At 38.4% G+C, this 15,987-nt stretch overlaps 1 protein-coding gene across 4 annotated transcripts in view; it reads left to right on the forward strand.

Moving 5' to 3' along the window:
• The window catches only part of LOC115213881 (serine-rich adhesin for platelets), a 186,274-nt gene extending 172,592 nt beyond the window's left edge, over nt 1-13,682 (forward strand). For all 4 annotated transcript variants that reach the window (XM_029782835.2, XM_036504618.1, XM_036504619.1 and 1 more), the window contains 6 exons: nt 1,629-1,742; nt 3,223-3,323; nt 4,415-4,488; nt 5,975-6,051; nt 7,186-7,217; nt 8,654-13,682. In XM_029782835.2, coding sequence (XP_029638695.1) covers nt 1,629-1,742; nt 3,223-3,323; nt 4,415-4,488; nt 5,975-6,051; nt 7,186-7,217; nt 8,654-12,779 — 4,524 coding nt within the window. In that variant the 3' untranslated portion in view covers nt 12,780-13,682. The remainder of the gene's footprint in view (nt 1-1,628; nt 1,743-3,222; nt 3,324-4,414; nt 4,489-5,974; nt 6,052-7,185; nt 7,218-8,653) is intronic.
• Nucleotides 13,683-15,987: the final 2,305 nt, after the last annotated feature.

The following is a 15,987-nucleotide window of genomic DNA, read 5'->3' on the forward strand; positions in this document are numbered from 1 at the left end:
AACACAAACATATACACACACACACACACATACATACATGTATATATATATACATACATACATACATACATGCATACATATATATATACGACAGGCTTCTTTCAGTTTCTGTCTACGATATCCACTCACAAGGCTTTGGTCAGCGCGAGGCTATAGTAGAAGACACTCCTATGCCTATATTAGTTCAAATCCCACTAAAGTCAACTTTCTCTATCATCCTTTTGGGGTTGATGGTGTTGACTAATTTCCTTCCCTTAAAATTGCTGTGCTTATGTCAAAATTAGAAATACTGATTATTATCAAGAATAACTGAAATGTTGACACTGGAATGATTTTGAACTTCTAGCTCTTTGTGGTCTGAGTTTAGATCCTGGTTGCCTTGGCTTTTCATTCCTCCTGGTCAATAAAATAAAGTACCAATCAAGTAGGGATGGGGGTTGATGAAATTTCAGGCCTTGTATTTATATTAGAAACAATTATTATTGTTCTTATCAGAAGGGCAGTGAAGGCAGCAAGTTGGCAGATTCATTAGCATGCTGGGCAAAATGCTTTGATTCTGTTCTTACTTCACAGTTGAATGGTTAATAGGAGGAAGGGTATCCAGTTTAAACAATAAAACCATCTTATTTATGCAGATAGTGAAAAATAGTAGTAAATCACCAGTCATCATCGTCATCATCACCACAATATTCACCATCATCATCATCGTCATCACCACAATATTCACCATCATCATCATTGGGGGGTAGTGGATTGGCAGATTGAGTGCATCAGACAAAATTTGTTGCAGTATTTAGTGGCATTCCAAGTGGAAACCACGATAGGGCTTGGTTTTGTTTTCCCACTTTTCTGGAGTTGATAAAACAAGCTGGGTGATAATATAATTACCTCCCCCTCCCCAAAACACACACGCACACTGAGGCTTTGTGTCTATGTTAGAAATCATCACCTCCTCTTCCTCCACCATCCTCACAACCACCACTATCATCATTCATATGATTCTAGTATGGAGCTAGTGTTCTAAATTACACAGGTAATTTACCTGTGTAATCATGTACACAAAACTTTGTCTAAAATAATGAATGAATAATTATATTTGTATATTCAATACATAGTGCAAGATTTTTGTACATGCAGATATTAGAGGCAACACTGTTCTTGTGTATAATGTACACTGACTTTTCTTTAGTATTAAGATATATGGGGAAAAAACTGAATAGATTTATTATAATTGCTGTATAAAATAATTGAAAATATTTACATATCCCTCTCTCTCTCTCTTCGGAGTGGTACTGAGCAGCTATACACACACGGCAGTAACTTCCGCTTACTGAATTCAATCACAAAGCTTCGGTCGACTCGGGGCTATAGTGGAAGACACCTGCCCAAAGTGCCACACAGTGGGACTGAACCCGAAACCATGTAGCTAAGAAGCAAGCTCCCTTACCACACAGCCATGCCCGCGCCTACAATAGTTGTAATTTCCCGGAATCATCTGTATTGTTGTTGTAGTCATCAACCTTTATTCTATTCTAATCTTGTGTTTAAAAAAAAATGATAAATCTGTTTGAAATTTGTTTTATTTATTATTAATTACTTTTGTGAATGACTTTGTTCATTTGTTGTAGCCCCGAAAGAGAACCAACAAGAAGTTGAGTCCTGCTGCCCAGCTGGAACAAACAAAAGAAGGATGTGTTGACTTGGAGACACCTGACTCCATTCTTGTGAACACTAACTTAAGAGTGAGTTAATTGTCTTTTAGCTTTGTTTCTTTGTCTTTTCATTTATTGGTTTCAGCCCTACTCGAAGCTCTTTATGTTCTGAGTTAAAATCCCACCAAAGTTCACTTTGACTTTCATCCTTTTGAGGTGAATAGAATAATAACAATTTAGCATGGATTGATGTAATTGACCACCCCTTCTCTTTAGGTTTGTCCTTGTGTCAAAATTTTAAACCATTATTCAAGCACAAGTTATCAAAAAAACAGAAATTCTTTGTTTTGCTTCAAGGATGTGAGATAACATTTCCGTTCCAAGTTGTCATGTATGTACTGGACAACTCTACAGAAAAGATTTCTCTGTCTTTTCATCAGTTTATTTATGATTGATATATGAATACTATTTCATAACTTAGATATATATATATATATATATATATATATATCAGCTTTAGGTTTACATAATGTTTTAAATTTTATCTCAACATATACTCACCATCTTTCACCCTTTAGCTTTCAGATTAGTTTGTCAAATGTAATGCTAATTTATTCAAATTGGTTTGAATTAATCATGCAGTATCATGCAGCTTCAAACTTTCAATGATGTGAATGTATATATTTTTATGAAGACATTGCATAGTAGATGAATCTGGTCAGTTTGAACATAGAACATGTAGAATGTTTGGCCCTCATACAACCAGTTTAAATACTAAAGGGTTAAATAAAAACCCCTTTCCCATATTTGAAGTCCCAGCCCTAAGAGGCCATATCACTTAAAGATAATCTGAGCATCATTAATAAATTGCTCAGTCAAATGATCTTTTCATAACTTACCCTATGCCATAACTGTACACAAGTATATAGACTCAGTAACAAGTTATTGTTTTCTTTCTTCTAATATATATATATCATAAACAAATCAAAATAGATGAACATCAATGGAATTTGTATCTTTGTGGTACCAGTGCCGGTGGCACGTGGCACACAAGAAAACCATCCGAACGTGGCCGTAGCCAGTACCGCATCGACTGGCCTCCGTGCTGTGGGCACGTAACAAGCACCATCTGATCATGGCCGTTTGCCAGCCTCATCTGGCACCTGTGTCGGTGGCACATAAAAACACCATCCGAGCGTGGCCGTCTGCCAGCCTCGTCTGGCACCTGTGTCGGTGGCACATAAAAAACACCATCCGAGCGTGGCCGTTTGCCAGCCTCGTCTGGCACCTGTGTCGGTGGCACATAAAATCACCCACTACACTCTCGGAGTGGTTGGCGTTAGGAAGGGCATCCAGCTGTAGAAACACTGCCAGATCTGACTGGACTGGTGCAGCTTTCGGGCTCCCCAGACCCCAGTTGAACCGTCCAACCCATGCTAGCATGGAAAGCGGACGTTAAATGATGATGATGATGATTTTACACCAGTGGGATATACAATAATCTGTTTTGTATACATTAAACCAATCGGAATCACTGTTTTACAAGATACTTTTTAATTGTCTTTTTCAGGCATTAATTAATAAGCACACATTCCAGCTTCTTCCAGCAGATTACCAGTATCGGTTGATTCAGCTTTTACCTGAGTGTGACCGGTTGGTTGAAGGGTCCAGGTAAGAAATAATAGTGTCTTTTTTTGTTTTTTTTGTTTTTGAATTTTTTTTTTTTGTGTGCACTTTGTTTAAACCAAGATAACAATTTAGGAGACATAGCCAAGCTGCACTGATAACAACTGACAGTAATACAAAGTGACAATTTAGAGCAATTGTTCTCAACCGGGGTCCATATGAGGTTTGGGGTGGGGGTGGGGGATCCATGCATGCAAAATAGTAAATTGGATACACACAGCAGTATATTAAGGATCCATGAAAAAATTTTGACTTGGATGTATTTATTGGGAGAAACAATTAAGTTTCTTTCTCTGACATTTTACATAGTTCAACATACAGAAGTTAATGTGTGATGACCAAAATAGGAATTTCAAAAGTATCTATAAAACTAGGTTTTATAAGAGGCTATGGGGGTCCACCAGACTAAAATAGTAATGAAAGGGGTCCTTAGGCAAAAAAGTGGTTGAGAAATACTGATTTAGAAGAACTGTTAATTTGTTTGGCAATTGTATTAACTGGTTCTTATTAGATACATGGTCTCTATTAGCTATTAAAAGTGTTTAATAGAAGAACCCACCAAGAAATATATTTTTTGAAAATGGTAACTTTATTTCAATGATGAGAACATTCGTTTTTGGCTACACTGGCATAGGTTTGATGGATACTTGTCCAAAGCAGTGTGTTTCTAGCATGCACTAGATTGCAATTATATAAACAATAACACTGAGCATCTTTTCAAACTCCACCTGTCTAACACACGTGAACATGTTTACAAAGTCAGAAAACAGCACTGCTCCCATGACTTTCGGAAACATTTTTTTGCGCTAAGAGTTGCTGAAGTATGGAACAAACTTCCGGCACTGCATCCTTCAAAACTTCCATGCTTCCTGAGATTTGCCAACACTCATACACTGTTCACTTTTGACAAGTTGTGGTGCACCTGAGCACTGTATACAATAATTTCGTTATTATTATTATTATAATTTTTTTTCTGTGCAGGAGAGGAATGCTATTGCCAAGGGAGATTATTAACTTTAAAGCCATTTGTTTGTTGAAAGAAATTTTCTATGCCTCTATCTTTTTCTTTTATACAGAATGAGTACAACTGCTTTAAATAATGAGTTCTTTTCCAAAGCCTGTCAAGAATGGAAAGAAAGATTGGCAGAAGGTAATATTTATAAGTCGTTCTACTCTTGCTTTTATTGTTTTGGGACACGGAGGTTTTTTTTTTAAATACTATATTTGTATGTAAAGCACATTTGCATATAATGTGCATTCATGAAATAAAAACTATCTCATGTACTGTTCCCTCTCTACTGTGTGCATGCAGAGGCATATAGTTTTTGCAACCAATGCACCAAAAAAAATCATGTACACAAAAGTTTGTCTAAAATAATGAATGAATAATTATATTTGTATATTCAATGCATAGTGCAAGATTTTTGTACATGCAAATATTAGAAGCAACACTGTTCTTGTGTATAATGTACACTGACTTTTCTTTAGTATTAAGGTATATGGGGAAAAAACTGAATAAATTTATTATAATTTGCTGTATAAAATAATTGAAAATATTTACATATTATAAACAAAACAAAAAGGAAATTTGAAAGTGACCTTCAAACTACAGTAAGCACTCGCCATATTGCGGCTCACCTATTGCACCCTCAGTACATCACAGATTTTTCTGGCTAATTTATGTATATCGTGGACTCTTCAGTATATCTTGGGTTTCTGCAGCCAATATGTATTTATATTTTTTTTAATTTTAATTATTTCTGTGGTAAAATAAACATTTTCACACCTAAAAATTAATAAATTAATAATTAAAAATACAGTACTGCACTGTATAACACATTAATTAAAATATATTAAAAGAAAATACATAGTGTACCCTAGATGAGTAAACAAAAAATCGCACATACTGTATGGAAAATGAAACTTGGGAGGTGAGTGTGTGTTGTTTTGCATATATGATAAAGTAAATATATACAAATTATAAAAATAATATAAAAAATACAGTACAGTACTGTTTCTACTTTGTGGATTTTCACCTATCACAGGGTGGTTTTGGAATGTAACACCTGTGATAGTCGAGGGATTATTGTATACTAGTATAGCTTGCAAAAAGTATTTGCTGTGTAGGCTACATTGTGTAAATCACGGATGTTTTCTCATGGAAAATAAAAGTGCCTAAAATAAATGCAGAATATATTAATATTGGGAATGTTGTATGTAATTTAAAAATTCTGGGTATAAAGAATTTGATTGCTTGTTGGAGCATGTGTTTTTACATTGAAATTTCTCCTTATTTACTGACCAGTTAGCATCAACCCTGTTTTTGTTATTGACAGGAATCACTTGATATTTAAACAAAATTAACATTATTTAAAAACTAAGAAATTTGTGCACAGACAATTAAATTACTTTTAAATTGATTTCTTATGTAGGCATAAAGCCAAAAGTTTAAAAGGAAATAGACTGTGACTGGCCTTGTAGACTGTCTTAGCATAAATAGTATAAATGAAATAAATGATTAGCAATTTGATGCAGCTCACCAGAAGATCATCCTTTTTTTTTTAAAACTTAATTACATGAAACTGGCATTACATTACTGTATTCATTTTTCGCCATTTTCTTATCCTAATTTGCAGGAGAATTTACACCTGAAAACCAACAACGCTTGAAGCAAGAAGAAGAGAAAGAACAGACGAAGATGGATCCTTGGAAGGTAAGTTATTATTTAATAAGATGACTGATGGTGTAATTCAGTTTGTTTACAACGATACAATATTCTGTAACTGTTTCATGATAAGTGAGAACCTAAAAAAATCTCCTTGTTTTTTTTATAAATCTGGTGGTTGCTTGTAGAGCTGTCTGTAATTGAACAAGTTAGCACTGCAACTTCTTCACATCTTGGGAGTTACTGAGTCTAACAGAAACCTCTTTTGGCTGAGGCACCCTGTACTCTTTGTAATTTTTTTTTTAGCATTTCAGGAATAGATATTATGAAGGATTATGCTTCCACTAAATTTCAGTTTCTTGGAACATAGAAGGAATATAATGGTTAAAATTTGCTAATGATTTGAGCATTTTCTTCCTTTGTATTTGTACATTGGCTAGATAGATGTGTATTTTACCATGAGTTCACACATGTCGAGTTTGTCGTTATCTGGGTGTAACACAGATATCATTTTATTGTTGGTGTTGTGCATATTGGCACAAAGATATAGAAGTGTATGAATCGTTTGAATAACAAAGCTCTCAGAATACTATTGGTCCCAATTTTATCCATAATAATGGGATAGCGGGTGTTGTTGATGTTCACTGTATCTTAATACTTTTAATACCAAACCCACATAAGAATGTCCCTTGTTCTATAGTACAAAAGTCTTATTTTAAAGTGATCTAAATTAAAATATTCATTCAAAATTTCTTGTTAATTTGTTCCAAACCTCAGCTTAGTGATAAAAATGTTATTTTAATGAATTTTAAAATGAACTGAAACAAGAGCAGTGTAATTTCAACAGAAATTTGGTAACAAGAGTTAAAAGAGTGTAATAGCGCAAACCATTTAATCTGATAGATTACTATTTCTGCTGTTTCTCAACTCATTTATTGCATAACAATATCAGTTGACCTTTCTAGTTGGCAGATTTTTAACTTGTAATTATAACAACATGACATTGTTCTAACTGTAAATCCTATTGTAAGCAACTTCAAAGTGAGAAAATGAGAGGGAGAAATGAACTTGAGCGAAAATTTATTTTTCATTGATTTTTGCCTCAGAAATATTGCTTGTTAAAATACTTCCATCTACTTAAGATTTTAATGATTCTCATGGTCTCTTTGTTTTTCTTTTCAGATGAAGCATTTTGAACAGGTGTGGGGGCAGAGGTGAGTGTGTCATTTTATCAACTACTACTACCTGAGTAGGGTGGCATAATTTAATTATTGTAAATAATTAGAAATAATAGGATCCAATTATTCCATATACCATATTGTTAAAGTAATGTGGTAAAAATGTGTAACATCATCCTCATAACACAGTTGACCTGGGTTCAATTCCCAACATGGGAATTTGTTATTCATCCCCATAACCTAGCAGTTCAGCTGTGGATCAACCCTAATCTGCAAACTATGTATTTTTTGAATAATATTACTTCAGCAACCCTTTAGAAAACCCTATTTTGGCTGCTTGTATTTGTGATTGTACTCATTTGGTTACTACCCAAGATTAATTACTGTAGGCAGGGGTTTGGCATGAAAACTGAAGACAGTGAGCTTAGCCCTTCTGATGACTGAGTGCTCAAACTAGCACATTACTGCACCAGTGCCAGCAAAGTCATCATCACCATTTTTAACATCCATTTTCCCATGCTTGTATGGCTTTGATTGGAATTTATTTAGACAGATTTTCTATGGTCTGATGCCCTTCCTGTCACCAACCCTCGCTTGTTTCCAAACAAGGTAATATTTCAGCATGACCAGGCATGTTCTTGAAGAATATTGGAAATGAATGATACTCCTTGTATGACAGTGAGATTCACTTACAATTATCATGTGGTGTCAAAGCAATAAGACACAAACATACACATTCATACGTACACACACACATCATCATCATTGTTTAACGTCCGCTTTCCATGCTGGCATGGGTTGGACGATTTGACTGAGGACTGGTGAACCAGATGGCTGCACCAGACTCCAATCTCATCTGGCAGAGTTTCTACAGCTGGATGCCCTTCCTAACGCCAACCACTCCTAGAGTGTAGTGGTTGCTTTTATGTGTCACCGGCACAAGGGCTACTCAGGCAGTACTGGCAATGGCCACACGCAAATGGTGCTTTTTATGTGCCACCTGCACAGGAGCCAGTCCAGCGGCACTGGCAATGACCTCGTTCGAATGTTTTGTTCACGTGCCACCAGCACAAGTGCTAGTAAGGCAATGCAGGTAACGATCATGCTAGAATGATGTTTTTAATGTGCCATCGGCACGGAGGTCAGCTTGTTGCTCTGGCAACGACCTCACACAAACACACATATGTATCATGAGCTTCTATTGGCTTTCATCAGTCCAGCCTATCGTGGAAGACCCTTGTCCAAAATGCCATGTAGTGGAGCTGAACCTGAAACCATGTGGTTGGAAAGTAAACTTCTTAAACATAGAACCATACCTTCATCTTTAAAAGTTATACATTTCTGAAATTAAACACATAAAATAACTTTAGATGCAGTCCAAGCTTGTTACTTTTTTTTTTTTTTTAATTAAATATTTCATTGTAATTTTTGTATATCCAAAAATCTGAAATACTTCTGTTTCTTTTTTGCAGAAATCTCACAGATGTTCCCAAAGCTACAAGTTCAACTCCTATTTCTCGGCCACGTTCACCTCAAGTTACCTCTCCAATGCGTCGCAAAACAAAGCGAGTTTCCAGTTTATTCAAACCACGTTCATTGGCTGTGACTGGTGGTGGTGGTAGTAGTGTTAGTAGTAGTAATAGAAGTAGTAGCAGCAGTAGTAATAGTAGTAGCAGCAGCAGTAGTAATAACAACAGCAGCAATAGTAGTGGTAATGGAAGTAGAAACAGTAGCAACAGCAATTCAAAGTTACCACTTGTTGTGACCTCAGCTGCTGCAATGTCCAGTTCAGAAGCTGTGGCAGGTGTGAAACCAGCAACTACAGTATCTGTTTCCATTACCACTACTACCTCAATTACCACCTCTTTGAGTGACCAAGTGATCAGCAGTGTCCCCGAAGTGATCAAAACATCACAGGTGGACGACCGACTACCTTCGCCTGGTTCGCAGGACATTGCCAGCAACCTGAAACGCCCCTTATATGTGGCTACTGACCTAACTGGTGAGTTGGGTAGTTCTGCTGATATCGACAGTGTAAGCCCTTCTAAACGTCAAAAGTATTCTCCCAGTCAGAAATTTGGCAGTACGAGGATTCTTGCCCAAACCAAAGCGTCGACTGAAAGCAATCGACAACCAAAAACCTTACATTCATCCTGGGGAGGCAGTCCTCAAGAGAAACAGGCTTCTCCTGTAACAGCATCCAACACTCCTTTAATACACCCACCTCGCCTTCAGACTGCTTTACTGCAAGTATCCAAATCCTCACCCCCTGCTGCAGCTAGCAGTAGTAACAGTAGTACTAGTACTGCTGACAGTTGTGTCACCGATGCTTCTTCTAAAAACTCTGCCCCTACAAATCAGTCCCGCGTACTTGCTCAACTCCAGGTACCCTCTCAGTTCTTGGCTGCCACGGTATTGGTAAAGTCTCAACCGAAATCAAAACCTGTTGTTCGAAACAGCACTAATTCGAGTCAGTCCAAGACGACGTCGTCCGTGACAGCTGCGACATGTACCGAACCAGACACGAGTTCACCGTCCAACGAGTATCGTCAGAACGTTTTTGCATTGTTTCGGAAGTTGCGGAGCAATAACAATAACGACAACAATGATAACAGCAGCAGCAGCAGCAGCAACAGTAACTCCAGTTCTAGTGATTCAGGTACTGTAACAGCTTCTGCTACGTCACCAACACTGACGACGACAACAACAACAGCAACAGCAGCAACGACGACGACCACAACAGCAGCAGCAGTGGCAGCAACATCACCTATCAGTTTTGTCAACAGCAACAGCCCGAACAGCAGCAGCAACAGCAGCACCACCACCAACAACAACAACAAGGACAGTTCAAATAGTAATACAAACAAAACTGAAAGCATGCCAGCATCAGATAGTAGTCTGGCACCATCACAGAAGAACAATGATGCTGTGAATCTGCAACGTTCGCATGAGATCTGCCAAGCTGTGTTTGAGAGAAGCCGAAGTAACTTGAACAAGAGCACAATGGTATCGCTGTTGCCAAAATCAAGTAGCGTGGCCATTCAAGTGACAACCAATCAATTCCAACAGCACACATTTGGTGCCCCCAGCATCATTATCCCCCAGTCAACCATCACCAGCTCCAATCAACAAAAACTCACTCCTGTAACAAGTTCCTCAAGCCAACTAGGATCTTCGAAAATCTTGTTCTCGCAGTCGGAGTCTGTTTCTAATCTGTTTGCTCAGTTGCAGAACCCGAAATCAAGTTCTAAGCTTGTTGTGAGCAGCACGTCTCCGATGCTGTCGCCGTCATCATCATCGTCGTCAGGCAACGTCGAAGAAAGTAACGAGGGAGTGAAAGACAGCAGTGATAATGGCAGTAATAAAGATAGAGATTCCAGACAGGACGACAGTTCCAGTGTGCAGAATGACTCGGCTCTTAGTTCGGTTGGCATGGAGTTACCATCTACATCCTTGTCGTCACTTTCCTCAGATACCAAGGCGACACCGGCAACAGCAACAACAACAACAGCTTCCGAGCAGAAAGAAGTGCACGCAGCTCTGACATCCGCTGCAACAGACATGTTAGTACAATCGAGTTTGCCAACCACCAGCACTGCAACCACCATCAACACCACCACCTCAGCATTCTCCAGAGTTGAAGGTTCTGCGGCACTTTCTGCTCCAGCCAACTCATTGCAATCCATCTCCTCCTCCACCACCACCACATCACTCAGCAGCCCCAGAACATCCCTGTCTCTAATGTCTTCTATGACGACCACCACCACTGCGATGACATCCACCACCTGTTCTTCACCCTCAACAACTGTAGCTCTAACCTCTACTCTATCCTCTGCTCTCTCTGCAGCTAGTCAGTCTCCTGTAGCCATTACTACTTCAACTACTACATCTACTAATGCTACTACTACTACTGCTACTACTACTACTTCTGTTACTACTACTACCACAACTACTTCTACCACTACTATGCCTACTTCGAAACCAGCCTCAAGCGTTGTCGAGGAAACAAGCCCAAATCCAGAGATTCTGTCATCAACAAGCAGAAATGAGAAAGCAGCTGTGAAGACAACACCTTCAGCATTATCAACAGCAGCAGTAACAGCAGCTGCAACTGCTAGTAATACTACTACTACTTCAACAACAACAACTACTACTACAACCTCAATCCTAGCTACGGCTTTGTTAGCGCCGCCTTTAGATTCTGGCTGTGTGGTCAGAATACTGGAACGGACAGACAAAAACTGTGAAATGGCATCGGAGTCGCCGCCACCGCCGCCTTTACCACCGGACAAGGTAGCGGTGGCGTCCGCCTCTGGCCAGCTGGTTGACTCAATGTCACAGACCATGGACACTGCCACTACGGCATTGGCCTGTTCTCAGACTGACTCTAGTACCACTACAGCGTTGTTAACATCAACTATAACAACCGTAATAACAACAACAACAGCTACTGTCGTGGTACCAGATACTAAAGCAAAGTCAGTTATGGCAACCATTGCAACCACTTCTTCTTCTTCTACTACTTCTTCTTCTTCATCCTCCTCTTCCTCTTCCTGCTCTCCACCTACTGTCTCATCGTCCACCTCCTCCTTTTCCACTTCTATGGACAACACGAATCCTGATTGTAGTCAGTTACCCTCTTCCAAAAGTAGAAAGCTTGATGGTCAGGTTTCTGTTGCACCGCCCCGGTCATCAAGTGCACCGCCAACCACATTGTCCACTAAATCCCCCGGCCACACGGTCATTGCCGGCAGCAACACGGAGAACATTGCCCGGTCGGCCAGCGTGGACACCAGCATCAATGCTCTCTACAGCAGCAACAACAACAACAGCAGCAACAGCAATCAACTGAAAGATGACGAGCTGCCCCCAGTGTCGGAAACATCAAGTACCCCGAACGACGAGGTCGACACTGAACACAAACTTTATCTAACACAACAAGAGGTAAATTTTTTATCGCGAGCTGGCACTGCTACTGCAGCAGAACAGAAGGGGCCTCCAAGTAACTCAACTTCTGTATTAAACGACGTAATTAGTAGTAATCATAAACCTACCCCCCTGCTACCCACTCTAGCACCCTCACCCTTGGCTTCAACGCCCATCACCACCATTATAATTACAACCACCACTACAACTACTACTACTACTACTACTACAACATCAAACGTCGCGTCTGGCACCCCAACCCCTCAACCTTTACAATCCCCCAATTCCTCTCTCTTACCGCCAGACACAGTAGACAGTGTCCAGAACATCGCATTAAGCTTAGCAAACAATGTGGAGGCGCATATATCTGACCTTTTGAGCACACCCGTATCCATCATCGCCGGCAGCACCCCCGTACACGTGCTGGCAGCCACCAGCGTCGGTGACCCGATGCACATGATCCAGTCGACCGTCTTGCCGTCGATGGTTGCTGCCGCCGCTGCTGCTGCGGGTGCCGCTCCTGTCCCAAATGGCAGCTGCGCAATAGCGCAGTCACCCAACTGTGCCTGCAGTCTAAAGGCCATGGTGATGTGCAAAAAATGTGGTGCATTTTGTCACGATGACTGTATCGGGCCGTCACGTCTGTGTGTGACCTGCCTGATTACAACGTGACATTGCGTATTGAGGAGTTTTGTTTGTTTGTTTTATTCTGTTTATATGCATATATATATATATAAATATATATATCTATATAATATATATATGTATATGTACATTTTTTTTTTGGAACTTAATGTGTGAAAGATGAAAACAAAATTAAGGAAAAGAAAGCCATATTAAATAATGATTATAATGTAATAATAATAATATAATAAATAATAATAATAATAATGATATGACGTTGGTTGATGAAATAAAGATGTTAGTAGAATCTGAACGAGTGTTAGGTTGTGTGTGTGTGTTTGTGCACGTATATGTGTATGCGTGCGTGCGTGGATGTGCGTGCATGCAGACGTGTGTGTGTGTGTATTTTTTTGAGACAAAGAGTGGCAGTGGGAGATGACTGACTGCAAGAGAGAAGGCTACAAGGATGAATTGATTGCGAGGTGAGGTGAGGTGAGATGAGATGAGATGATAAAAGACTTTATTCACATTGAAGAGGAACAAATATAATTAAGAAGAAACATTTAAAAATAAATAAAAAAAAAAAACGAAAATACTTTTTGAAGAAAGAAAAAAGGAAAAAAAAAATATGTGAAGAATAAATAAATAAATAAATAAATAAAAAATTGAGATGGAAAAAATAAAATAAATAAAAAAAAATTACCCTCAGAAAGATGTTAAATGAAATATAGTGAATAAAAAAGAACTATATGGAAATATTTGAAATAATGAAGGATGCCAAATAAATTTTTGATGTGATCAGTAAACAAAAACAACAAAAAAATTTCAAAAAAAAAAGATAAAGGAAAAAATCTATGGGCTGTCCCATGAGGAGGAGAAATGATATTGTACATTTTTCTTATATTCTGTATAATGTCTGCCTACCTGTGAATTTTTTTTTCTCATTTTAGTGAGAGGGAGGGGAAAAAGAGAGAAAAAAACTAAAATTTTCTTCAAACAAATTTAATTTCAATTTTTATTTATTTATAACTGTTTTTGTTTGTTTTCGTTTCAATCTTTGCTTCTAATTGTTCATTTGCTGTGGTTTTTTTGTTGTTTCTTTTTTGTTGTTATTTTTTTTCTTCATAACTTTCACTCTCCTGGGCTTAGCAGAATCCATAGTTGAACAGACAAATTGATTTACAGCATTCATTTATGTTCTTCCAATGTTTACAGTTCAAATCCCAATCTTGCCAGGCACAACTTCAATATTCATCTCCTTCCGAGGTCGGTAAAAATAAACATGAAGCATGGCTCTGTGGTTAAAGACACTCTCTTTGCATCCATGCAGTTCTGAGCTCAATCTCCCGTGCACGATACTTTGGGCAGTTGCCTTCTCCCATAACATTCTGTTGATTAATACCTTGTGAATGGAATTTGGTGGGAGGAAGCTGTGCAGAAGCCAACCACACATGCATATGTACACGAAAAGTTACTGAAAAGTTCCTGGCTTTGCATTAAAGAAAATACAGGAGAATCAGCTAATTATGCTTTTATTCAACATATTCCCCTCTCAGATTCACACACTTATTGCAGTAGTCCTTCAGTTTTTCTAAGCCCTGTTGAAGAACTCGGATGGTTGGGCTTCCAACCAGGCCTTGTGCAATACCCTTAAAGCCAGGAAATTTTCAACACCCTTTCGTATGTATGTATGTATGTATCAGTGTGTGTGTATATATATATGTTCGTTTTTGGATTTGGTTTGCAAGATTCTTTATATGAGTTCGTGTGTTGAAGCATATTCTGTTGTGTCTGGGTAGAGTAATTTTCTTTATGTGCCTTATAATGTAACACATTCACCGGTAAAATTTCCACTTATTATTTTTATTTTCCTAAAATTTCCGTTGTGTCTTGCAACTCTCAAGAGTCAAGACTATTGAAAAGGTTGCAAGATGCAACGGAAATTTTACCGGTGAGTGTGTTACATTATAAGGCACAAAAAGAAAATGACTCTCCCCAGACACAACAGTATATATATGTGGTTTTATTTAAACTGAATGTTTATTGAGGTGATATGAATTTCACACAATTGCAATCTTCAGGTGAGAAGCTCAAGGTGACGTGAAATTGAAGTCACAAGACAAACACTCACTTTATATTTATTTACATGTCTCATAAGTCAATATATATATATATATATATATATATATATATATATATATATATATATACACATATGTGCATACACACACACATAGCAGCAGCAGCATTTAACATCCACTTTTCCATGCTTGCATTGGTTGGACAGAGTTTATTATAGTAAATTTTCTTTTGACTAAATGCTCTTCCTGTTGCCAACCCCTACCAGTTTCCAAACAAGGTGATATTTCCTCATGGCCAGACAAGTTCTCACAGAATATTGCGAATGAGTGGCTGCTTGTTTGACAATGATACTCGTTTACAGCTACCAGTCAATGTCGCATACACACATTGTACAGTGGGCTTCTTTCAGTTTCCGTCTACCAAATCCACTAGCAGGGTTGTTGTAGACAACACTTCTCAAGGTGCTACACAATGGGACTGAACCCAGAACCATGTAGTCATGAAGCAGACTTTGTGTGTGTGCATGTGTGAGAGAGAGAGAGAGAGAGAGAGAGAGAGAGTGATATTTCATATCACTAGCGATTGTTTGTTTCAAAGTTTCACCATTAAAACTGGCTTCTCAAACTTTGTTGAAACTTTGAATAAACAATTACAGTCACTATTCATATGAATTCGACTCTACAGACAGTAATTGAATCCTTTATTCATTGCATATTCAATATCAATTACATCAACCGATTAAACAAACATTCATATATATGGACTGGCTCCTGTGCAGGTAGCATGTAAATAAACACCATTTGAGCGTGGCCGTTGCCAGTACCACCTGACTGGCCCTCGTGCCAGTGGCACGTAAAAGCACCCACTACACTCTCAGAGTGGTTGGCGTTAGGAAGGGCATCCAGCTGTAGAAACTCTGCCAGATCAAGATTGGAGCCTGGTGCAGCCATCTCGTTCGCCAGTCCTCAGTCAAATCGTCCAACCCATGCTAGCATGGAAAGTGGACGTTAAACGATGATGATGATATATATTATATAATTCGTTTTGATTAGTATAGTTTGGTGACTTCCAGTGAATATGCTATCATGCGGAACTTCAAATCCCAGTTAAAATGAGTTTTATAATTGGGCTCTACTTTTAGCATTGAGTAAATGTGATATTCTTAAATTTAAAA

The sequence above is a fragment of the Octopus sinensis genome, linkage group LG7 (genome assembly GCF_006345805.1).
Source record: "Octopus sinensis linkage group LG7, ASM634580v1, whole genome shotgun sequence".
Lineage (NCBI taxonomy): Eukaryota > Metazoa > Mollusca > Cephalopoda > Octopoda > Octopodidae > Octopus > Octopus sinensis.